The sequence below is a fragment of the Urocampus carinirostris genome, chromosome 14 (assembly GCF_059441175.1).
Source record: "Urocampus carinirostris isolate Australia breed hairy pipefish chromosome 14, RoL_Ucar_1.0, whole genome shotgun sequence".
In the NCBI taxonomy this organism is placed as follows: domain Eukaryota; kingdom Metazoa; phylum Chordata; class Actinopteri; order Syngnathiformes; family Syngnathidae; genus Urocampus; species Urocampus carinirostris.
Genome location: NC_142362.1, coordinates 2,136,891 through 2,161,323, shown reverse-complemented (window position 1 = coordinate 2,161,323; position 24,433 = coordinate 2,136,891). Strand labels below are relative to the sequence as shown.

Genomic DNA, 24,433 nt, shown 5'->3' with positions numbered 1-24,433 from the left:
AGTCTGCATAAGTCCTGAGAATGGGGCTCAGGTTCACCTTCCAATAAGACAACGACCGCAAACAAAGCAAAATCAACAAAGGGATGGTTTAAATCTAACAATATAAAGTCCGGACCTCAATCCTATAGAGCATTTGTGGAAAGATCTTAAAAACACTCTGCAAAAAAACGACCACTATCAAACATTAAGGAACTTGAGCTGTTTTGCAAAGCAGAATGGGCAAATATTTCTGTTTCAGGATGTGTAAAACCCCAAAATACTTGACTGATTGCAACAAAAGTAGGTTGTACAAAGTACTAACTCAAAGGGGGCAAATCTTTGTTGCAATGTCTACTTTTACACAGTATGAGTGTAAATAATATTGGTTTATTTTCTCAATCGTGTCTCACATGTTATGGATTCTTAGAAAATATTGATTTTTTTTTTTCTTAATTTTTGACTTTGAAGACTGAAATATGGCAAATTTTTACTGTATGCCTGGTAGCAATAAATATAGATGAGGCCTTGTCTAGACATAAATACTTCAAAATAACACTCTTATATTGAGTCGGTTAGCATTTGGATCCAGAGGACCAGACAGGTAAAGCGTGGTAAGTGCATGTAGCAGAGTTTATTGGAGCTCCTATTGCTTCATTCTTTGTACAAGTGTCGCTTATCGGACGAGAGTCGAACTGAAACGATACACTGCATGTTATACGCATTTTGTGTCCTCTAGTGATGCCGCTGGCTGGCTTGATTCACGGATGCTTCTCTTAGAGAGAGAGGGGAGAAGGTGCGTTTAGGGGATTGAGGCGGTGGAATTCACTTGGAAGGAGCTACGAGTGGTCTAGTTCCCGCCGCAGCAAGCTCTGGTGGAGTGCGCGTCGGGATCCTGGAGGTTGACCCCTCGATGTCGCGCTGCGTGTGTTGGGTTTTGGGTGTCTGTTTTTGGCATCTTTTTGGCTGGCGGGTGTGAAGAGTGAGAAGTCGGGGGTTAAAAAGGGGAGACAGGATACATGTTCTGATACACTGTACGACCGGTCGAAATATAAACCCACCCTGTTTCAGTGATCTACAGGAGGCACCACATACACATACAGTCAACAGGTACAGACGCTGCCCTACTTAAAAATGAGAACCTTATTTTTTGTAAGATGCTTAAGTGCTATATTTTGTATGTTTAAGGTTTATATAAAGGAATCTGTAATGTTTTGTCCTAAAAAATAAACATTTCATAAAATAATGTGCTCTATAAAGATAAAACAAGTTGAGTTTAACTTACTCTTGGAAGATGCGCTTCAAGAGGTCCTCCTCCGTGGTAAAAAGTGGCCGAAAAAAAGCGATCCCACCATTTTCTCAACCGCATCAAGCTTTCTTATTCCACTTTTGTTTTAAAAGAAACGTCTCGCCTCTTCTTTACACCAATCATATTGAATGATTGCATGAGATATTAAACAATAAAAATGTTCTTAGCACGCTGGAGATGTGTCCAGTTTGAGGCCCATAAAGGGGCGCATGAAGCGGATCAAGCACAGTAACCAGTTAATTTACGCAATAGTGGAGGACGAGTGTGATGAGTAGCAGATCAGATTTGTTTTTAATTTCCCATTTTAATTATGGAGAGGTAATTCATGTTTTACTTAAATATTTACCTATTTTGAATTGTTGGAAACTATAACTTTTTTCTGTAAATGTGATCTAAAGACGTGAAAAAATACACTTTTTTTTTAGAATCAAATATACGGAAAAAGATGCATAGGGGAGATCTTAAGCCCAGGCACAACCCAAATTTTAGGCTTAAAATGTCAATCATTACGTTTAGGTCAGGCCTGGACTTTATTTTTTTTATTATTCCCCCTGCATTCATTCATATTTTCTATCTCTCTCACTCACTCTCTCTGACTCTCTTTCTCAAAATGTCGCACTAGATTCGTTCGGCTGCTGCGGTTTATGGATGGATTTTCAACCCGTCGAAATGACAGCTGGCCTTAAATTTTTCCCGTCAACTCTTAAAGGTACATAGTATAATATTTGACAACTAGATGGCACTGTATTATCGAACACAATTGAAAACTAGTGTCAAATGGGGACATCGTAGCAGCAAATGCCAGACAATCATGGCGGTGACTACTCGAGATGTATTCCGCTATGTATGTTTTTGAAGGCCTACATAAATTTTGTTGCGTAGTAATATAAACATAGGACCGAAAGTGATGTTAATTTGTATAATTCTCAGCTTTCATTTGCTTGTTTTTAGTCGTTGTTTCGTAAACCATTAGTTGAAAAATCACAAAAATTTCTTGAGAAGACTCGTTCCAAAATCAAACGGATTTTTGCGAAATGATGCATTTCAAGCAGAACTTTCATTTTGGTTCTTTTTTTGCATGGATACCTCAAATAACCAGAGGTGGGGAGTAACAGAGTACATTTACTATGTAAATATGTAATACTATTGGTTTATTTTCTCATTTGTGTCTCACATGTTATGGATTCTTAGCAGCATTTACTCATTATTTACTTGAGTAAATTTGGGGAATTTTTGTACTTCTGGGAGTATTTTGAAATCCCTATACTTTTACTTGAGTAAATTTGTGAAGAAGAAACAGTACTCTTACTCCGCTATATTAGGCACCATTGAAGTCGATACTTGGTTACTTGATTAATCCCCTACACGCAAGTACGCGTCTGTCTGTCTCCGCTAAGGCGCAATTATTTTGACTCAGAACTCCCCCAGGCTCGACCATTTTCAACCAATCAAACGTAATAGCCTCGTCACGTGACCATATTCAACTTCAGCGGGGGAAATTTTGTTAACGAATGAAACAGATGGAAAATTTGACTGATTATGTTTAAATCTAAGCTTAAAACACACTTCTACTCTATAGCATATGAATAACCTAGATATTTTTGGTGTCAATATCTCTGTACTATTTGTAATTGCAACATCCATTGCAGCCTGGTCATCCTGAAAGAGGGATGCCACATGTGCGGTCCTTTCATTTTCCTTCCTTTTCCTGTTGAGGTTTTTGAGTTTTTCCTTGCCCTCATGTTGGTTTCAGATCAGGGGATGGTGTCATAATAATCTGTGCAGCCCTTTAAGACTCTGTGATTAAGGGCTATACAAATAAAAAATGACTTGACTAGAAGAGGAGGAGCATCCCTGGCCTCACATCAAAAGCATGTTTCCCTTAAAGAGGGTGGTCAATAACCTATTTTAACAAATAATCGATCGACAAATCAACATATAAGAGCAGAGTTTGCGTCTTTCAACTCGTCTTGCCTTTTTGGCGCACCACTTTCATTTTTACATCATAACATTAGCGAAACAAATGAAAAAAATGTCCACTGCCCGAGGACAGCTGGGATGGGCTCAGCACCCCCGCCACCCTACGGAGGATAAGCGGTGCAGATAATGGATGACTGGTTTAAAGCAACTCACCGATGGCCAAGAAGAGCTCATTGACGTTCATGGCCGTCTTTGCTGAAGTTTCCATAAAGAGAAGGCTCGTATCCTCGGCATACGTCTGTGCTTCCTACACATTGACAAACATTAATAGTTCAACGTTGTGGAAAACAATTGCATGCAAAATCTGAATCACTGAATACGAGGTTTCCAAAAAGGTACCCTTTGCCATTTTACCTCATACTCGACTAGCCTCTTCTCGGCCAGGTCCGCCTTATTTCCTGCCAAAGCAATGACGATGTTGGGACTGGCCTGCCGCTGAAGCTCCTTCACCCAAGCCTTGGCCCTCTCAAAGGTTTCCTGTGCATGCCAACAAACAGTCGCTAGATACAGTCGATGATGGCACAGCACAATGGGCTTTCTAATACAGTGACTTGCAAAAGTATTGGCAGGGTTGGGTTACTTTAACTTGATTACTTTCAATGACTTTTGGATGACTCCGATACCAAATATGCTAATAAAAGACAAAAGAAACTAAATATGAATAAAATGATGACTCATAACATGTGGTAAGATTTCTCTCCTGGCTTTGATCTCCAGCAAAACTAACATCAAATGTGACAGAAACAAAACGAAAATCAATCCAAACAGCTTGCCAACATCATTTTTGCCGTTCCATGTATTCCGTTACTCCCTAAGCCTGCACAAAATTGAGTCATTTTATTGATATTTAGTTTCTTTTGTCTTTTATCAGCATATTTGGTATCGGAGTCATCCAAAAGTAATTGAAAGTAATCAGGCTAAAGTAACCCTACCCAACGCTGAGTATTGGCCACCCTTTTTTGGCAAATTGCCATGGTTCAGGCTTCAAACTCGTAGATGAAACAGATTTTCAATGAATCAACATATTGTGAGACACGATTGTGAACATTTTATATTGTGCTAACATACAAACATTAAAAATTAGACTTTGCAAAAATATTGATCTGCTTTGAGTTAATACTTAGCAAAACCTTTTACTCTGATCACAGCCACAAGGCTTTTGGGGTATGTCTTTCTTGATGATTCTCCTCTCTGCAATCATCTGTGGTCTATGCAGCCCTTTGAAACTCCTTGTGATTAAGGACTACACAATAAACATGACTACACTTGACTGAAGTTTTGAGTTTTCCCTTGCCTTCATGTAGGTTTTAGATTAGGGGATGGTGTCATAATAGTCAGTAGTTTGCAATAATCTGTGGTCTGTGCAGCCCTTTCAGACTCTTTGTGATGAAGGGCTATTCAAATAAACATGACTAGACTTGACTGAGGTTTTGAGTGTTTCCTTTCCTTCATGTAGGTTTTAGATCAAGGGATGGTGTAATCATAGACTGTAGCTTGCAATCATCTGTGGTCTATGCAGACCTTTGAAACTCCTTGTGATATACAAATCAACATGACTTGACATGGTAACCTCTCTGACTAAGGCCCTTCCCCCAATGGCAGTAAGTTACTTTCCCGATTTACTGTAAAACCTTCTCTTTGCTGTATTATAAATCGCAATAGTATCAATATAACCAACGTGCGTTGCGTACCGGTTTGGTGATGTCAAAAACTACAATGGCAGCTTGAGCTCCTCGGTAGTACATAGGGGCCAGGCTGTGGTATCGTTCCTGTCCTGCTGTGTCCCAGATCTCAAATTTGACAGTGGTGTCATCTAAACATACCGACTGGGCCAGGAAGGCAGCTGTGAGATACAAATACATGGATTTTGGAATCATTCTTAAAACATTTTCATCACGCTCAGTGCAGCCTGCCCTCACCTCCGATGGTGGTCTCCTGAAACTCATCAAACTGTCCCTTGACGAAGCGCAGCACCAAGCTGGACTTGCCCACGGCCATGTCGCCCAGCAGCACCAGTTTGAACTGGCAGATCTTTGTCTGCGGCAGCGCGCCGTTGGAGCGCCCACCGCTCCCTCTGGAGCTCATAGCGACCCGATTTTGGGTGCCGGGGAGGGAGGGGGCGAAGTTCGCTTATTGCTCTGCTTCCGACCTGTGCTTCCAAACCTCGCTGATGACGTTCCGGCAGCCCTGTGTGATCGAGCTAAGAGAACATCACACCGACTCAGTACAGCATTTTTATCCTCCAAAAACGTGCAATTACAACCATTCACAGGGTAGGCTATCGAGATTATACTCATATTTCATTCCTGCAGTCCAAATTATTAAAATAGGATGATTTAGTAAATTTTTTCACTGCACCACTGTTATTTAAGGACAAAGAAAACATCCAAAAATTATTCATTCGGATAGAGGGAAATTATAACTTAAGTAGTAAATTCAAAATCCCAAAGGTGAGAACCACCAGGAAAAGTATGTGTGTGTCTGTGTGTGGAGTCAAACTTTGGAACAATTTACAAGACCAGATTAAACAATGTCCAAGTATTCACTTGTTTGAATTTATATACAAAAAAAAAACATTACTGGCGGAATACAGAGATGAAGAAAATGGGGTATGAGTGATACGAAAGATTGGGAATAGTGCGTCTAGAACTATGGTTAACTTTGTTGTTATTGTTATATCATAACTTTATTATTACCGTATTTTCCGCACTATAAGGCGCACCTAAAAGCCTTTATTTTTTTCAAAAGCTGACCATGCGCCTTATAATACAGTGCGCCTTATTTATGGATCAACATTAGGTTTTCCAACTAACTTGCAGCCGCCGACTCGATTTTCCCCCGTACGCCAAGTATTACGCGGTGTATGCTGGGATTTATTTACCGGCGTTTCATTGGCTAACCAATGTGTCAATCATCAGTTGAATCGATCACTATTGGCTAAAGTTATTCGGAGGTCAAGAGGCGGATCCTTTTTATCATTTGCAGGCTGGCATTGGCTTAAACGGCAAAACAAAGCCTGCAATTGGCCGAAAAAGATGAATGCGTATAGCACGTGGCTGACGGCACACAGAAAGCATTTTTTTCTATTCTGTATTCGTAAATATTTTATTCTCCTGGATTTACTGCACTCACGGATATAAGAGGACATTGGCTGCACATTATTATGAACACAACGACTTCGGTGAGCTACTCCGGGTTTTATATTGTCCCTGTATCTTGTTTCAGACTGAACTCGATGTTTCTGTGATAAACGGTGCAGATAATGGATGGAATGGAGTGTCTATTTTTAAATTCAACTCAATTCCAAGTGTTTATTGTCATATGCACGGTAAAGTTGCGAGCGAAAAAGAAAATAGAAACTAAGGAATGTGTGGCATTTCTTGAATCCCAAGACTTGAACCTTCCGAATGATGGAACGATGCATTTGAGTGACATCGTACGGACACCGCATCCGCACGTGTTCTCGACACGTATTTGCGTCTTTGCAAGCTTTGGGAATGTTAAGGAGGTAACAAGTTGGACTGAACTATCTGACTGTTTTGTCCACGTTCCCATTGTAGCGCCTTATAATCCGGTGCGTCTTATGTATGTCAAAAATAGGACCAAAAACGATTTTTTTCGGGGTGCGCCCTGTAACCCGGTGCGCCTTATAGTGCGAAAAATACAGTAATATTATTACTATTGTTATTGGTGTATTTAATAGGGAAGATGAAGGGAATATAAGCATCTGCTTCTTACTACCCCTTTTCAAACATATTATGTAACATTATTTTGTTGTCAAGTTATTGTTCTGGTTTTATTTTAAAGTTCGAAATAAAGTTTTCATTCATTCACAGAACAATTGAAGCTGGATGCATTTGGTTTAACTGCTGTACACATTTGTGCACCCGATCGAAAGATGACTAACGTAGAACACAAAAATATCAGACAGTTGGGTTGCACGATCAACAGAAATCTAATCTAATCGTGATGTGATGTAGTGTGATTGTGCAATCGCAAGGCACTGCGTTTTTTCAAGGATTTATCGAGGGGTTTTTTTTAGTGATGGGAGTATTTTGAAAATCAGAAATCACAGTTTGGGTTTTAGCGGCACTATGTTGACTATTTTTGCACCAAATGCATAATTGCACAAACCCTTACGATACCAACTGTATGTAACATCCTACATGCCGTCATTTCTTTGTGTAAATTCTAACTATAACCTTATCCTCCTTGTTTTTTTTAACCTTATCTTCTCTGTTCCTTATCTTCTTGGTTTCTTTACCTCACTGTGAATGTGTGATACTTGAGTGTCATGCCCAATTTCGTTGTCACAAGATGTTAACCCATTTTGTAACAATGACAATAAAGGTATATTCTATATTCTAAAATGGCTGGCACCAGTGTTCCTTCTAAGCTGCGCGCGTGCGCAATCGCGCACGTTCTCAGCGCACAAGAAAATCTAGCCAGCACACAAAAATCAGGGCTCAAAATGACTATTTAAGAAGCGACTCAAGTCAAAGTTACAGTGCATGAAGGTCAAAATACACGGGTTCCCCTGACGTTGTGTCCTAAATGCGGTAATTTGAAGTCGAGTCGAAGGAGAACGAAGTTGAGTAGAGTTAGTAGAGTTAGTCGGGGACCGGCTTCTTCGGCTCGGCTCACTAAAAGGAACCGGGTCCTAAACGGCTCTTCAGGTTGTTTTTGCTTCTTTCATCCCAACATGACCAAATATTATGTAAAATTATGCACAAAATGACTTAAAAGAAGGGGGGAATAGAACAAAAATGCAAAAAATACCAAAATGAAAAAGTAGTGAAAAGCTGAGAAAAAAAGAAACAAAAGGAAGAGAAAAAAAGAAGGAAAAATTTAGAAAAAGCCAGAAGAAAAAGAAATGTAGGAAAAATGTAAATAGAGAACAAAAAGAAAAAAGTAACAGCTCGGAAAAAATAAACACAATGAGATTATTTTTAAAGGAATTTTTTAAAAAAGTAGAAAAAAAACACGGAAAAGAGAAGAAAAAGTTTGTGTTGCATTCAAATAATTTCCAATGATATCAAGTGAATCTTGTTGCAAACATCTTACTTCCACTAAAAAATGTGATTAAGTACAGTTCTGAATCGTGCAACCGACTCAATAAGCCCCCAAAAATGTTAACATTATGCGACAAAATGGATATCTTGTGAAAGAATTGAAAGAACAAACGACGGTTGTAGGCCGTACAACCTTTGCAATAGTACATGAGTCAATTCCTTCAAAAGAGAAAAATAATTTTGCATTGCCGGAAACTCAGCAAAATGTAACTTGATGTCAAGTTTTGGACATGTCTGATAATGGATTATCTTGCCACACTTGGGATTTCGGTTGCTCACTGTTGTCTCAAGCGTGGCTCACCATCTCCCCTACACTTGGCATTGAATGAGTTAATAACATGTCCACGGCGAATGATGCCGTTCCTGTCGTCTTGCCCAAGAACGCTGAGTAAACACCTGACAGCGGGCTAGTTCATCCCGTCGGCCACCATTTTACGAGTTTCCTTGTTTATTCCCACCATGACGCCATTGGATGTTATCATTTCTTTGGTAGTTAGCATGACCGCTGAAGCTTGGACGTGAGGAGGGAATACGAAAGTGTTAAAGGGCTCGAATATCACAGTCATTATCATATTGTGGCGACGTTTATGTCTTAGGAATAATAAAAAGGAGGCTATGAGAGAGGAAAAGGAAGACATTTACCCTAAATAATGACGCTTCGGTGTTGACTTCGATGTAGCAACATCAGCTGGTAGGAACCATACACTTCCTGTTAGGGAATGTGCGCATGCGCAATGTTCGTCTGCTGCAATGGTGAATGGACGGTGTTTATATAGCGATGTTCGAGACACGGAAGCGTTTTACAATCTGCTTTACACTTAAAATACACACTATCACACGACGATAGCGACGTCAGCCATGCAAGGGTCTTGCCCAATGTTCCCTCTAATCGCGCATTGCCCGCACATTCTCAGCGCACCAAAAAATCTAGCCTGCTCACAAAAATCAGGGCTCGAAATTGTTAATTAAGAAGCCAATTAAGTCAAAGTGACAGTGCATGAAGGTCAAAATACACGGGTTTCCCTGACGTTGTGTTCTAAATGCGGTATTTGGAAGTCAAGGTCGAAGTAGAACGAAGTTGAGTAAAGTCAGTAGAGTTTTTCGAGAACCGGCTTCTTCGGCTCGGCTCACTAAAAGGAACCGGCTCTTTTGGGTCCCAAACGGCTCTCCGGGTTGTTTTTGCTTCTTTCATCCCTACACGACCAAATATTATGTAAAATTGTGCACAAATTGACTTAAAGGAAGGGGGGGAATAGAACAAAAATGAAAAAAATACCAAAATGAAAAGGTAGTGAAAAGCTGAGAAAAAAAAGAAACAAAAGGAAGAGAAAAAAGAAGGAAAATTCAGAAAAAAGCCAGAAAAAAAGAAAAGAAACAAACAAAGGAAAAAAGTAAATAGAGAACAAAAAGAAAAAAGTAACAGCTAGGAAAAAATAAACACAATGATATTTTTTAAAGGAATTAAAAAAAATAATAGAAAAAAACAGGGAAAAGAAGAAAAAGTTTGTGTTGCATTCAAATAATTTCCAATGATATCAAGTCAATCTTGTTGCCAACATTGTACTTCCACTCAAAAATGGGATTAAATACAGTTCTGTATCGTGCAACCGACTAAAAAAGCCCCCAAAAATGTCAGTATTATGCGACAAAAGATACCAGGAAAAAAAAAGAAATGGAAATCTTGTGAAAGAATTGAAAAAGCAAATGATGTTCGTAGGCCGTGCAACCTTTGCAATCGTACATGAGTCAATTAATAATAATAATAATAATTTCCATTGTATTGTCATTCTTTGTAACAATGTACACAGAACGAAATGTCGATACACCTGACCCGTTGTAGCGAGTCGATGCAGCCGCAGCCAGAGGGCGCCGCCATTACACCAATTAGGTATGTCTCGGTCGAGGCGCGAACCAGCGACCTCCCAGTCTCAAAGCGGGCACACTACCATCTAGGCTACTGAGCTGGTCATCCAAAAGTGAAAATTAGTGTCAAACAGGCGACCCGCGGGCCAGATCAGGCCCGCTAAGGGATTGAATCCGGCCCGCGAGACAACACTCAGAGAAGCGCAAGAGAAAAACGAACTGCAGGTTGAAATATGTCAACTTGATGTTGCCAAAGCCAGGTGCCTCGAACAAAGACACTCTACTTGGATTTATTTATCTCTTTCTCTCTCTCTCTCTCTCTCTCTCTTTTCCACTCATTTTCTCGAACTCTGTCTCTTTCTCTTTCACTCTTTGTGTCTCTCTTTTTCTCTTCTTTTGTTGCTTTTTGTCTCCTTCTCTCTGTGTCTTTTAACCTATTTTGCTCTAACGTCCTTTTTTCCTTTTCTCTCTCTCTCTTCATACCCTTCGCGCTTTCTTTTCTCTTTTCTCTCCTTCTGTCTTTCTATTTCTCTTTGAATTTCTTTCTTCCTCTCCCTTTCTTCCCCCCTCTCTCACGACTTTTTATCTTTTGTTTCTCACGCTTTCTCCCTCTCTCTTTTCCTTTCTTTGTCCCACCCTCTCTCCTACCCCCTCCCTCTTTCTCTCATTTCTTTACCTCTTTTTCTTTCTCTTTAATCTACTAGTCCGGCCCCCGACAGAATGTTTGTTCTATCGTGTGAATTTGACACCCCTGGGCTAAACAAATAAATATAACTTGACTTGCTGATGGCTAGGGTGCTTCTGTCGTCCGTCATGGCTCTCATTCTGCAAGGTGACGTCACGTGCACGTGGTCGACGTCACGTGTTTTGGCCTCAAAGCTCCCTTTTGGATTTATAAAAACAAACTTCACTTGCTGATAGTTTTACTTTAAGGACAAAAAAATGTGTTCATCGTTTCCACTCAGCTTTCATTCACGTCTTTCTGTTGCCATGGAAACCAAGCTCCAAAGAACACAGACAGTTCGGCAGTGAGACAGGCAGCTGAATCCTAATCGCGTAAGAAGCCTCTTACATAAGACCGATGCTGCGTTCAAGGCACAGAAGGACGGACGGAAAAACGGCTTTCCACAAAATTCCAAATGGACTTCGTGGATTTCGGGAATTTCAGGGAGATGCTGTTAGATTTAAAACGGGAAAATGCGAGAGAGGGAAAAAAGCAAGAGTTAAGAGACTGCAGCAAGAGAGAACCGATAAAAAAAAAGAGCTTGAAGCCCACACCGACCTGAAGTCCTCATTCCAAAATAACCTCAGAATCAGGCTAATAATGACTCACGATCACTCCGTCATGAAAGTAGTATAGAAGTATAAAACAAATTTGTACCCAAAAAAAGTAGTACTCATGTTAAATGACTGCATTCTGCCCAGGGCTTTCTGTGAGAACGATAGCCCACCCTGTTTACCGCATGGCGACTGTAAATAAAAAAGAAAAGTTGACTGCGAGGGCCGCCACTCAGAGGACAGTGGATTTTTTTGGGTCACCGAAATCCGTGACTTCAGAAAGCTCACTGGAAAGGAACGCTGTGAAAAGGTGAAGAAACCGGAAGCTGTTTTAACTGCACGTTTTCACAAGACCTTGCCAGTCAAATGAAGATGCTACAAGGGCGAGCTAGGAGGTTGCGACGCCGAGCACCAAGCACTGAAAACCAAACATGCTTACCACAAAAAGTTATATACATTATATGATATAGATTTGATCGAAATACACATAATAGTATTCTTGTTCACATTTCACTCAATTGTACCTGTTTTATCGCTCTCATTCTCTCTCTCTCTCTCTCTCTCTCTCTCTCTCTCTCTCTTAGTCTCTCTCTCTCTCTCTCGCTCACTATGGCTCTCTTTGGCTCTCTCTCTGGCTCTGGCCCTCTCTGGCACTCTCTGGTGCTCTCTGCCTCTCTCTTTCTCTGGCTCTCTGTCTCTCTCTCTCTCTCTCTCTCTGTCTGTCTCTCCCTCTATTTATCTGGTTCTGTCTCTCTCTCTCTCTCTCTGGCTCCTTCTTTCTGGCTCTCTCTCTGTCTCTCTCTCCCTCTATCTATCTGGCTCTGTCTCTCTCTCTCTCTCTCTCTGGCTCTTTCTCTCTGACTCTCTCTCTGTCTCTCTCTCTCTCTCTGGCACTCTGTCTTTCTCTCTCTCTGTCTCTCTTTCTCTTTCTAGTTCTCTCTCTCTGGGTCTCTCGCACTCTGGCTCTGGCTCTTTCTCTCTCTGGCTCTGGCTCTTTCTCTCTCTGGCTTTCTCTGGCTCTCTCTGGCTCTCTCTGGCTCTCTCCGGCTCTCTCTGGCTCTTTCTCTCTCTGGCTCTGGCTCTTGCTCTCTCTGGCTCTCCCTTTCTCTCTCTGGCTCTCTCTGGCTCTCTCTCTCGCTCTCTCTAGCTCTCTGGCTCTCTCTCTAGCTCTCTCTCTCTAGCTCTCTCTCTCTGGCTCTCTGGCTCTCTCTCTGGCTCTCTCTCTGGCTCTCTCTGGCTCTCTCTCTCCGTCTCTCTGTCTCTCTCTCTCTGTCTCTGTCTCTCTCTCTGGTCCTCTCTCTCTCTCTCTGTTTTTCTCTCTCTCTCTGTCTCTGTCTCTCTCTGTCCCTCTCTTTGGCTCTCTCTCTCTTTCTGTCTCTCTGTCTCTGTCTCTGTTTCTGTCTCTGTCTCTGTCTCTTTGTCTCTGTCTCTGTCTCTCTGGCTTTGCCTCTCTCTCTATCGCTCTCTCTCTTTTATCCACCCCCCCCTCTCTCTCTGACTCTCTCTGTGGCTCTCTTTCTGGCTCTCTCTCAGGCTCCCCCCCCCCCTCTCTCTCTTTCTTTCTCTCTCACTCACACATAATAGAGTTAAAATATAGTAAAATCTGAAAATGTTTAAATTCCTTGTCTTAGTTACATATATTCTTATTTTACAAAACGATAATAATGATATAAATGTGTAGTACAAAACAGAAGGCGCGGGGTGGGTAGCAAGGAGAGAGGTAGTTGCAAAAACAGTGAAAAGAGTAAAGAGTAAAATATGAAAATAAATCATTTGAAAAAATGGGGTTTTCTTATACCTAATTTTACTCTGATTTCTTCTTTACACCCCGTAAGATATTTCAGAACAAAATGATTTTAGTTGTTACCTTCTTCATATAATTTTGAATTTATTGAGTTTTTAATCATGTGTATTTTTTATCGCACGTTGAATTTTTAGTCGTGTGGAACAGGTGTGTCAAACTCCTTTTAACTCGGGGGCCACACGATAGAACAAACATTTTGTCGGGGGCCGGACTAGTAGATTAAAGAGAAAAAAGAAGAGATAAAGAAATAAGAGAAAGAGGGAGGGAAAAGGAGAGAGGGCGAGACAAAGATAGAAAAAGGGAGAGAGGGAGAGAGCGTGAAAAACAAAAGATAAAAAGTCGTGAGAGAGGAGGAAAAGGAAGGGAGAGGAAGAAAGAAATCCAAAGAGAAATAGAAAGACAGAAGGAGAGAAAAGAGTAAAGAAAGCACAAAGGGTATGAAGAGAGAAAGAGAAAAGAGAAAAGGAAAAAAGGAAGTTAGAGCAAAAGAGGTTTAAAGACACAGAGAGAGAAAGAGACAAAGAGCAACAAAGGAAGAGAAAAAGAGGGACACAGAGAGTGAAAGAGACAGAGTGGGAGAAAAGGGGTGGAAAATAAAGAGAGAGAGAGAGAGAGAGAGAAAGAGAGAAGAGAGAGAGCGACAGAGAGAGTGAGAGAGAGAGAGGGGGGGAGAGAAAAGAGAGAAAAGGAAAAAATGAAGTTAGAGCAAAAGAGGTTAAAAGACACACAGAGAGAAAGAGACAAAGAGCAACAAAGGAAGAGAAAGAGACACAGAGAGTGAAAGAGAGAGTGGGAGAAAAGGGGTGGAAAAGAGAGAGAGCGAGAGAGAGAAAGAAAGAAAGAAATACAATTACAGTGACTTTGTGAGAACCTGCAGCTTGTTTTTCTCTTGCGCTTCTCTGAGTGTTGTCTCACGGGCCGGATTCAATCCCTTAGCGGGCCTGATCTGGCCCGCGGGCCACTTGTTTGACACCTGTGTTTTAAACGCTCACAGCTAAAAAAAGTATCCGAAACCAGTCCGAGTAATGCATCACGACAAAGGAGACAATCTTTGAAAGGATTTATTTCACCCTGGTGACCATAAACAAGAACTGCACCGACCATTGACTTTATAAACACAAAATAGCAAAATTCCTTAAAGAGACAGTGTGTAATATTTAGTGCCTCCTAGTGGTACCAAAAAAATATCTTCATTTAGTAAAAAATACAACAACCTTGATTTAAATAGTAGGGAAGAATACCTGAACTGTTAGGATCTGGCGCTACTCAGTCCACTAGAGGGCGTCAATCGGTTAGTAATAGGGACAGGCGCAGTTTTCATTTCAAACCATGCATTTTTCATCCTTCATACCGCCATCACCTTTTACAGTTTTATCCAAGTTTCTGAGGTTTAGTTTTTGTATTCTGGTCCAGACGGTTTTATTGTTGTTGGTTTATGTTTCCGAGGTTTGGTTTTTGTTCTCTGGTTCGGACAGTTTTCTATTTTTTTGTTTTATTTACGAGGTTTGTTTTTTGTTTTTCAGGTATTTAGTTTTATTGTTGTATTTTTTTGTTACTTTTCCTTTATTTATTTTTGATTAAACAATGTCATGTATGAGCACATGGCCTTGATTCCTGCTTCCTGCTTTTTGCGTTTGGGTCCACTGCAGAATCAAAAAATGTCGAACCAGAAAACCAAACCTCAGAAGCAAAGATAAAACTGGAAAATGGTAATGGTGGAAAATGAAATTCACTTGACTTTGTGTACTGTCCAAAATGTCTTTATTAGGGACAGGTGAAGGGTGATTGGACAAAGCGATTAGGCGCCCTCTGGTGGACGGAGTCACCCCAGATTCTAACATGAACAATCATACCAATTTTCATTTTTTTGTAAAAAAAATCATAGGTCAAGAAATTACTATTTCTTTTACATCCTGCCATGTTTGCCTGGCATCTTGCTGCTACTCTATGCTCTCTGGCACTGGTTTTGATTCTCGTTAGACAGTACAGTGCCATCTAGTGGTCAAATATTACACACTGGGGCTCTAAGTATGAACTGCAAATAATCCAGTGTCCGGGAGATTTTTTTTTGATAGATTGAGTGCAAAACATCCAAGTTTTGTTGTGTCCCCAAAAAAAAACAGTGTTACATTCCACTTGACGACATCATCAAAACAACAATAAGCAAAATATACATTCGCCAGGCTCACCAATCACACGTCGGATGCGAGGCCACGTAAACAAGAACCAAAAGAAGGCAGAGACGAGGAAACGGTTGGCACGAACAACACATACCGAGATATTTTTCTCGGAAAACGATACAAATACATTCTTGAGATACGAGCGTCTTGGTTGCCTTGAGATACGAGTGTTTTGGTTTCCTTTTCCGCACCTATATTGGGAATTTGACGGACATCAGGATCTGCATTTTCGTTTATACGACAGGTCGATTATTTGGGCTCAGATGCAGCAGAGCCTCTCTCTCCCTCGTTCCTGCTCTTACCCTCGGTCTCCCTCTCTCCTCGCTACCCACCCCGCGCCTTCCGATTGGATAACCGACAGGAGGCGGAGCCACTAAAACATGAAGAATAACATTAGACCATCGATAATATTGAGATTTTACAACGACTGTGGTTGAAAAAAAAAGTGTGTGATTAAGAGGAAAGGAGTTCAGGCGTTCAGGCGGAGACATTAGCTCTTATCGTAACATCAGTGGGTCAATCATGTGCGTGTGTTTGATTGAGGGAGAGCATGAAAAGCATACTAAAGGAAAAAGTTGAGTGATTAGCTTTTACCATAACATGAGTTTGTCGATGCACTTTTTATTTAAAGTTAAATGAAAAGCATACTAAAGGTAAAAGCTGAGTATTTAGCTTTTACCATAACATGAGTTTGTTGATGCACTTTTTATTTAAAGTCAAATGAAAAGCATACTAAAGGTAAAAGCTGAGTGATTAGCTTTTACCATAACATGAGTTTGTCGATCCACTTTTTATTTAAAGTTAGATGAAAAGTATACTAAAGGAAAAAGTTGAGTGATTAGCTTTTACCATAACATGAGTTTGTCGATGCACTTTTTATTTAAAGTTAAATGAAAAGCATACTAAAGGTAAAAGCTGAGTGATTAGCTTTTACCATAACATGAGTTCGTCGATGCACTTTTTATTTAAAGTTAGATTAAGTCTTGTTGTTTGTATTGACATTTATTTGTTTATTTATGGAAAAAATAAATCAGGGAGCTATTTAAATGTGTATATGAGTTGGTGCTAAGCCTAATTTAATGTCCTGTTCTGTTAGTTTTGGGTTGAATTGAAAGATTAGTCGTGTTAATTTTGTCGGAATGCAGTACAAGTCAATTCAAATACAAGCAATAAATACATTTCTTAATATAAATAGAAAAAAATGTTAAAAAAAAACACAAAAACAAGAGTGGTCAGAGAAGGAAACAGTGGGAAAACAAGTCAGTTTGACGCCTTGGGTCAAAAATGATGTAAAAAGCAGGCGTTTTGAGTAGAGAGGGTGAAAAATGCCACAAATGAAATTCGTATCTCAAGGCACCGCTGTCGACATAGAGCTCTTTGAGTGCTTTTCACTGCAATACTCGTTTCTGGTACTGTGTGTAATTCGGAATGGAATTAGCATGCCATTGAAAAAATGGTCGGGGAAGGGGTACACACCATTGATGGCATGCATTAGTTGCTATATCTCCCTCTAAACGCACTAATGCCGCATTTTAAAGGGACAGTGTGTATTATTTAGCGCTTCCTGGTGGTAAAAATATTATTTAACAAAAAAACTTGAGCAAAAATACATGAATTATGATACAAATGTAATGTATTTGTTTTAATACTCGTAGGTAGATAAAATTGATGTAACTTAGAGGGAGCGGACATTCTGTCTGACTTCTTGCTGCTATGGGTACTCTTTTTTTCTTCTTTTCTTTCTTCTTTCTTTTTTCTTTCTTTTTTCTCTTTTCCCCCCATTTTTTCTCATTTCTTTTTAATCTTCTTTCTCTTGCATTTGTCTTTGTTTTTCTTGTTTCTTTTTTTCCCTCCCCCCCCAATTTCCCCTTTTTTTCTTCTTTTCTTTTTTGCTTTCTTTTTTTCCTTTGTTTTTTCTCTTTCCGACCCCTTTTTTTCTCATATCTTTTTAATCTTCTTTTTGCATTTGTCTTTGTTTTTCTCGTTTTTTCCCTCTCCCCCTTAACTTCCCCTTTTTTCTACTTTTCTTTTTTGTTTTAGTTTTTCTTTGTTTTTTTCTCTTCCCCCCCCTTTTTTTCTAATTTCTTTTTAATCTTCTTCTTGCATTTGTCTTTGTTTTTCTCCTTTTTTCTTTTCTTTTTGTCTTTGTTTTTCTTAGTTTTTTCCCTCTCCCCCTTAATTTCCCCTTTTTTCCTTCTTTTTCTTTTTCCTTTAGAAAAGGCAAAATAGTGCAGTTTGGTCACTTTGAGTCTCTGTGGTTTGGCTTATTCCTTGAACCACAGAATACAATGACATCTAGTGGTCAAATATTACACACTGTCCCTTTAAGCCATACGGAGGTCTATTTTTTTCTTACATTCAAAGCCGTCTTCATTTTCGTACCTGTCAACAATTTTCATCCTAAATTGCTATCATTGTCTCTGCATTCTAAATAATCTGTTTGGCTGTGAGTAAATAGGTGCCATTGCAATCAGTAATCCTCGATTTAAGGGCCATTTTTGTAGTTTTTTTATACAGTTTTCATGAAAAAATGGATTGTCGCTCTACCCTGGAGACCAATCTAGGAAAAGTCAGAACTTTAGGAGTTAAATGAAAAGTCAGGTTTTGATGGAGGAGGGTTCGATAGGGGGCGCAATAAACTCAGGTTTTCAGGTACACGTCGATGAGTGGCGTTATGAAAACCTCGCGCATGCGCATTCCGGCCCTCAACGGTCCAGACTGGCCTCCCCGGAGTCCCGTTGACTCTTCAGGTCCTGGAAGACCTGCGTGAAAAAATGGGGGTCCGCGTTCAGTCGCAGCATTTGCCCACTCAACCTGTCGATGATTCCGAGCGAGGTCTCCCAAAAGACCTCCTTGTTGGCCTCCATCATGAAGGGTTTGAGGGGGTACGAGATCTCGTTGCCCATGTAGGAGTAAGCCAGGTACAAACAGGTCTGGAAGGCCCCCTGAAGCTCCGCTTGGTCCTCCACGGTCTCCTCCAAGGTGGACTCGCACAGGAGATAGACGAAAACCACATTGGCGGGGGTGATGAAGCCCTGGTCTTGCCATCCTTGCAGGAGGAGGGTCCGGTCGATGTTCCGGAACCATAAGATCACCTCTCCGCTCTTCAGGTCCTTCAATTTGAAGCAGCGACGGCAGACGAAGTCCCCCAAGCAGCGCAGGAGCTCCCCGGTGGAGGCTTGGATGACGATCCGTTTGGGGGAGACCTGGTTCCCTCCTTGGGTCTTGCTTTCATGCGTAGGGGGGACCGTGGGGACCGGAACCGGGATGGGGGCTCTCGGTTTGCGCTCTTCGCTTTGGAGGTTTTTGCGCAGGTTCTCATGGTTGCGCAAAAACACCTGCGGCGGATTCGGATTGGGGGTCACCTTCTTGGCGTTCTTTTTAGCAGAACTGGCGACGAGTTTTTTCCACGAGAGGGACACGAAGAGTGAAGGTCGTTTGAGGGTTTTTTCCACGCCGGCGTCGCCGTCGATCGCCTTTTTGCTGGCGGGCGAGATGGAGAGGACGGTACCCATGATCTGCGCAGGCGATGCGGATGAAACCAAAAAAAAAATGCGCGTGGGTTGAGTCCAAACACGCGTGGGGGAGTCACACAGCGTGGGAAAGTCACGAAGACGTGATGGAATCCATGTAAGAAGCGAAACGTCGCCTTACGAAGTCCGTCTAAAGGAGACTGCGTCGATCTCACGCTGGCACCGCGGATCGTCTGGATGTGCGCCAATCAGATGCGGCGGATTTTGGATTGACGTGGAAGGCGACCAATCAGAGACCTCGCTGACTGATCCAATCACTTCATTGATAGTCTAAATACAGCATCAGTGACCTGCACTCTTTTAGCTCCTCTTTCTGCACTAAGACCTCATTAACTTGCTTTTTTCGACCTTCTTTCCTATACTGGGATGACAAAAGTATTTAAAATGAATTAAAATAGTCGTTATTGTCATTTATTACAATATAAGGAACACTGTTTACGTTTTTGTATCCTGTACATTTCTTAGGAAAAACCCTCCAATTAAATTACACGAATGACAATAAAGACCATTCATTTATTCTTTCATTTGCAGCGTGATTATTGATGATATTTTTATCCTTTTAATATTTGTAGCATAACTCATTAGCATGTAGACGTTGGCATCATTTGTAAACATGTAGCTGTTAGCATTAGCATTATTTTTTAGCAAGAAGGAATTAGCATTTAGCCGTTAGCATCACTTTTTAGCATAACTCATTAACATGTATCTATTAGCATAATTTGTAAATATGAAGATGTCAGCATTAGCATAATTATTTAGCATGAAGTAGTTATAATTTAGCCGTCAGCATCACTTTTTAGCATGTAGCTGTTAGCATAACTCATTGGCATCTACCCATTAGCATAATTTGTAAACATAAAGTAGTTAGCATGTAGCCATTAGCGTAATTTGTAAGCATGAAGCAGTTAGCATTAAGCCGTCAGCATCACTTTTAAGCATGTAGCCATTAGCATAACTCATTAACATGTAGAAGTTGGCATAATCTGTAAACATGTAGCCGTTAGCATTAACATCATTTTTTTAGCAAGAGGAAATTAGCATTTAGCCGTTAACATCACTTTTTAGCATGTATCCATTAGCATAACTCATTAACATGTATCCATTAGCATAATTTGTAAATATGAAGTCGTTAGCATGTATCCATTAGCATAATTTAGCATGAAGTAGTTATAATTTAGCCGTCAGCATCACTTTTTAGCATGTAGCCGTTAGCATAATCTGTAAACACGAAGCCGTTAGCATTAACATCATTTTTTTAGCAAGAAGGAATTAGCGTTTAGCCATTAACATCACTTTTTAGCATGTAGTCATTAGCATAACTCATTAACATGTAACCATTGGCATAATTTGAAAACATGAAGTCGTTAGCATGTATCCTTTAGCATAATTATTTAGCATGAAGTAGTTATCATTTAACCATCAGCATCACTTTTAAGCATGTAGCCATTAGCATAACTCATTAACATCTGTAAACATGTAGCCATTACCATTAGCATCATTTTTTAACAAGAAGGAATTAGTGTTTAGCCGTTAGCATCACTTTTTAGCATGTAGTCATTAGCATAACTCATTAACATCTAACCATTAGCATAATTTGTAAATATGAAGTCATTAGCATGTACCCATTAGCATAATTGTTTAGCATGAAGTAGTTATAATTGAGCCGTCAGCATCACTTTTTAGCATGTAGCCGTTAGCATAACTCATTGGCATGTAGCCGTTAGCATAATCTGTAAACATGTAGCTGTTAGCATGTATCCATTAGCATAATTGTTTAGCATGAAGTAGTTATAATTTAGCCGTCACCATCAGTTTTAGCATGTAGCCGTTAGCACAACTCATTGGCATGTAGCCGTTAGCATAATCTGTAAACATGTAGCGATTAGCATGTACCGTACCTGTCAACGACAGCATAATTGTTTAGCATAAAGCAGTTAGCATTAAGCCGTTAGCATCACTTTTTAGCATGTAACCATTAGCATAACTCATATAACATGTACTCATTAGCATAATTTGTAAATTTGAAGCTGCAGCTTTTTGAAAGATCGGCTCCCTGTCAGTATTTTAACTCTGTCCTGTCAGTCCCCTTATGTTGGTCCGTCTGAGAATCTCTGTTTTTACACGGCAAGCCCTTTTTCGCCTGTCCCGTTTTTTGTTCCTGTTTGTCTCCCGCTACGATCTGTTTTGATCTCGACCACGTCTGCTCTCCCGTCCTGAACGACGACCTGTTTTGATCTCGACCACGTCTGCTCTCCCGTCCCGAATGACGACCTGTTTCGATCTCAACCACGTCTACTCTCCTCTCCTGGCTTTCGACTTGTTTCCAATCCCGACCACATTTTTGTTCTCCTATCCCGGCTTTCCCTTCTTCCCGATAAAACTTTGAAAAACGTTACGCGAGTGGGTCCTGTTCCCGTTCTGGTCCTGACACTCTCGTAGCCAAGATGGCTTCTAATCTCACTCAGCCACACATTTACCTGTTTTTGAGAGTTCCGATTTTCGTTCCAACACCAAATAAACAAAAGTATTTGGATTTTGAGTCGTCCGACTACTTAAGTATATAGAAACCGCCCCCTAAAAACTACAGTTCATAGTACTGAATATTTTCTGAGACAACAATTTTGTCTGATGTCTTAAAAATCGATGTCATAAACATACGATGTAACAAAGAGTTCATAATATGACAAAGAGTTTCGAATATGTAGGCGATTCCAACAATGACATCATTGTCACCTTAGAACGGAGACAGGACCCACTCGCGTAACGTTTCTCACAAGTTTTATTAAAGGAAAGACACGATCCGGAGTTTGCTAGGTGCAGCAGGTCGCTCTAAACGTGGAAGTGGGACTTCCGTGGTGAGCGATGGCGGTGTCTGGAACGGAAAAACGGGTCAGTAGCCGGGACAGGAGAGTAAAAACGTGGTCAGGGTTGGAAGCGAGTCGTAAGCCAGGAAGGAGAGTAGACGTGGTCGGGGACAAAAAGAGGTCGAAAGCCGGGACGGGAGAGTAGACGTGGTCAGGATAAAAAACGGGTCGAAGCCGTGGAACAGACGGTAGCAAAAAACAGGTGGGAGTCAGGGTCGAAAAAGGCATGCCTAGTGTTAACTGAGGTTTGCAGATGGACTGACAACAGGGGACAGATAGGAGGGGGTTTAAATAGGGACATGACACCAGATGAACCCAAATGCCGCACAACAATATCAGTTTCTGTGAAATACAGTGAGGCTGTGTGAACCGCTCTTATTGAATCCATTCTCTCATCTGATTTTAGATACAATAATCAATAAAGAACATTCTCCAGAGTCAAATATTCAAACTTTGTATCCTATTACACATATTCAATAAAGTAACTCAAAGTGCACACGCATCCATGACTACTTTCTCAACTCTCAACACATGGATAAAAGAACACACTCTGTATCTAAGTACAAATGACGATATTTGTTGTTTAAATACACACATAGGAATGAGGTACATTTGAAAAACGGGTCAGTAGCCGGGACAGGAGAGCCAAAATGTGGTCGGGGTCGGAAGCGAGTCGTAAGCCAGGGAAGGAGAGTAGACATGGTCAGGATCAGAAACGGGTCGAAGCCGGAGATCAGACGGGATTAAAACAGGAGTGAGTCAGGGTCGAAAAGCTTGCCTAGAGTAAACTGAGGTTCGAAAACGGACTGACCACAGGTGATAGATAGACGTGGGTTTAAATAGGAACAGGGAGCCAATCAGAGTCCAGGGCAGTTGGCGCCAAAGGAGTGGGCACAGGTGACTCAGTAAACAGACGCAGTTGTTTCGTATTTGGTTGAAAAAATATTCCCATTTCCACTTGTCCGGGAAGTGGTGGTCCTCACAGTCAACTTTCCTTTTTATTTATAGTCGCCATGTCGGAAATGGGGCGGGCTAAAATTCTCAAATAAAGCCAAGAGCAAGGTGGCCAAAGTTTTATTGCCATCATCTGGTGAAATTCTGATTTGTTTTTTCGTACAAATTGATTTAATACTTGGGTCAACATTAGCGGTTGGCCACATGGTATCAATTTGATAAGAAAATGTGATCGGGGACCGTAACTGGCCCCCGGGCCGGACTTTGGTCATCCCTGTGTCATGATTACGGATGTGAATCACCTGTGCCCGCTCCTTTGGCACCAACTGCCTCGGACTCTGATTGGCTCCCTGTCCCTATTTAATCACACTCCTATCCGTCCCTCTTTGTCAGTCCGTCTGCGAACCTCAGTTAACACTAGGCAAGCCTTTTTTCGACCCCGACTCCCACCTGTTTTTGCTCCCGTCTGTCCCCCGGCTTTGACCCGTTTTTTTGATCCTGACTCTCCTCTCCTGGCTTTCGACCTGTTTCTGATCCCGTCCACGCTTTTTGCTCTCCTGTCCCAGCTACTGACCCGTTCTTCCATCCCCATCACTTTTTAGCATGTACTCATTAGCATAATTTGTAATTTTGAAGCTGCAGCTTGTTGGCAGATTGGCTTCCGTCAGTATTTAAACTCTGTCCTGTCAGTCCCCTTATGACGGTCCGTCTGAGAATCTGTTTTTACACGGCAAGCCCTTTTTTGCCTGTCCTCTTTTTTGCTCCTGTTTGTCTCCCGCTACGATCTGTTTTGATCTCGACCAAGTCTGCTCTCCCGTCCCGAATAACGATCTGTTTTTTATCTCGACCACGTCTACTCTCCTCTTCTGGCTTTCGACCTGTTTCTGATTCCGACCACGCTTGTTGCTCTCCTGTCCCGGCTACTGACTCGTTCTTCCGTCCCCGATACGCCATTTCTCGCTTACGCATTCAGAGCAACCTGCCTCTCGCGCGTATTGAACACAGGATCGTGGGCGCAGCCCTTCCTCTTTCCTTCAATAAAACTTGTGAGAAACGTAACGCAATTGGGTCCTGTTTCCGTTCTGGTCTTGACACTCTTTTCCTTTTTTAACCCACTCCATTCTGTCACCTGTGGTCAGTCGGTGTTCGAACCTCAGTTTACTCTAGGCAAGCTTTTCGACCCTGACTCCCACCGGTTTTTGCTCGCGTCTGTCCCCCGGCTTACACCTGTTTTTTTTTTATCCTGACCACGTCTACTCTCCTTTCCTGGCTTTCGGCCTGTTCCTGATCCCGACCACGCTTTTTGCTCTCCTGTCCCGGCTACTGACCCGTTCTTCCGTCCCCGACACGCCATCTCTCGCTTACGCATTCAGAGCGACCTGCCTCTCGCGCCTAGCAGCCCTTCCTCTTTCCTTCAATAAAACTTGTGAGAAACGTTACGCATTTGGGTCCTGTTTCCGTTCTGGTCCTGACACCCTGATGTAGAATAACAAATAAAACAATCGAAATCCTGTTCAATACATTTCAAAATAAAACATCAAAAAACATATGAAGTTCTCCCGCTCCTTTCCGAGGTTATCACACAAACACGGTGTCCTCCGGTCGGGATTCCGTGTAGTC

The 24,433-nt window shown here is 41.3% G+C and overlaps 2 protein-coding genes across 3 annotated transcripts; both read right to left on the bottom strand.

The window, feature by feature from the left end:
• Positions 1-631: 631 nt before the first annotated feature.
• On the bottom strand, positions 632-9,099 carry rab5b (RAB5B, member RAS oncogene family). The gene is made up of 6 exons (XM_088352651.1): positions 8,980-9,099; positions 5,185-5,465; positions 4,957-5,108; positions 3,620-3,742; positions 3,419-3,512; positions 632-942 (listed from the first exon to the last, which is right to left on the bottom strand). Exons 2-6 carry the CDS (start codon positions 5,348-5,350, stop codon positions 827-829), a joined length of 651 nt encoding a protein of 216 aa, XP_088208777.1. The 5' UTR covers positions 5,351-5,465; positions 8,980-9,099; the 3' UTR covers positions 632-826.
• A 5,228-nt stretch (positions 9,100-14,327) lies between these two features.
• Positions 14,328-21,603, bottom strand: LOC148352438 (cyclin-dependent kinase 5 activator 2-like). 2 transcript variants are annotated; one of them, XM_088352644.1, is made up of 2 exons: positions 21,473-21,603; positions 14,328-19,356 (listed from the first exon to the last, which is right to left on the bottom strand). In XM_088352644.1, the coding sequence occupies exon 2, from the start codon at positions 18,975-18,977 to the stop codon at positions 18,168-18,170; it is 810 nt and encodes a 269-aa protein (XP_088208770.1). In that variant the 5' UTR covers positions 18,978-19,356; positions 21,473-21,603; the 3' UTR covers positions 14,328-18,167. The 2 variants fall into 2 exon arrangements, with proteins under 2 accessions (XP_088208770.1, XP_088208771.1); XM_088352645.1 differs by having other exon boundaries at positions 14,328-19,351; positions 21,473-21,588.
• Positions 21,604-24,433: the final 2,830 nt, after the last annotated feature.

Bases quoted from the DNA above. Each gene is read 5' to 3' on its own strand.
- rab5b (XM_088352651.1), bottom strand. From the start codon at position 5,350: ATGAGCTCCAGAGGGAGCGGTGGGCGCTCCAACGGCGCGCTGCCGCAG. The intron at 5,109-5,184 runs GTGAGGGCAGGC...TGTATCTCACAG, and splicing joins TCAGGAGACCACCATCGGAG to CTGCCTTCCTGGCCCAGTCG. The intron at 3,513-3,619 runs GTAAAATGGCAA...GTCAATGTGTAG, and splicing joins AGAGGCTAGTCGAGTATGAG to GAAGCACAGACGTATGCCGA.
- LOC148352438 (XM_088352644.1), bottom strand. From the start codon at position 18,977: ATGGGTACCGTCCTCTCCATCTCGCCCGCCAGCAAAAAGGCGATCGAC.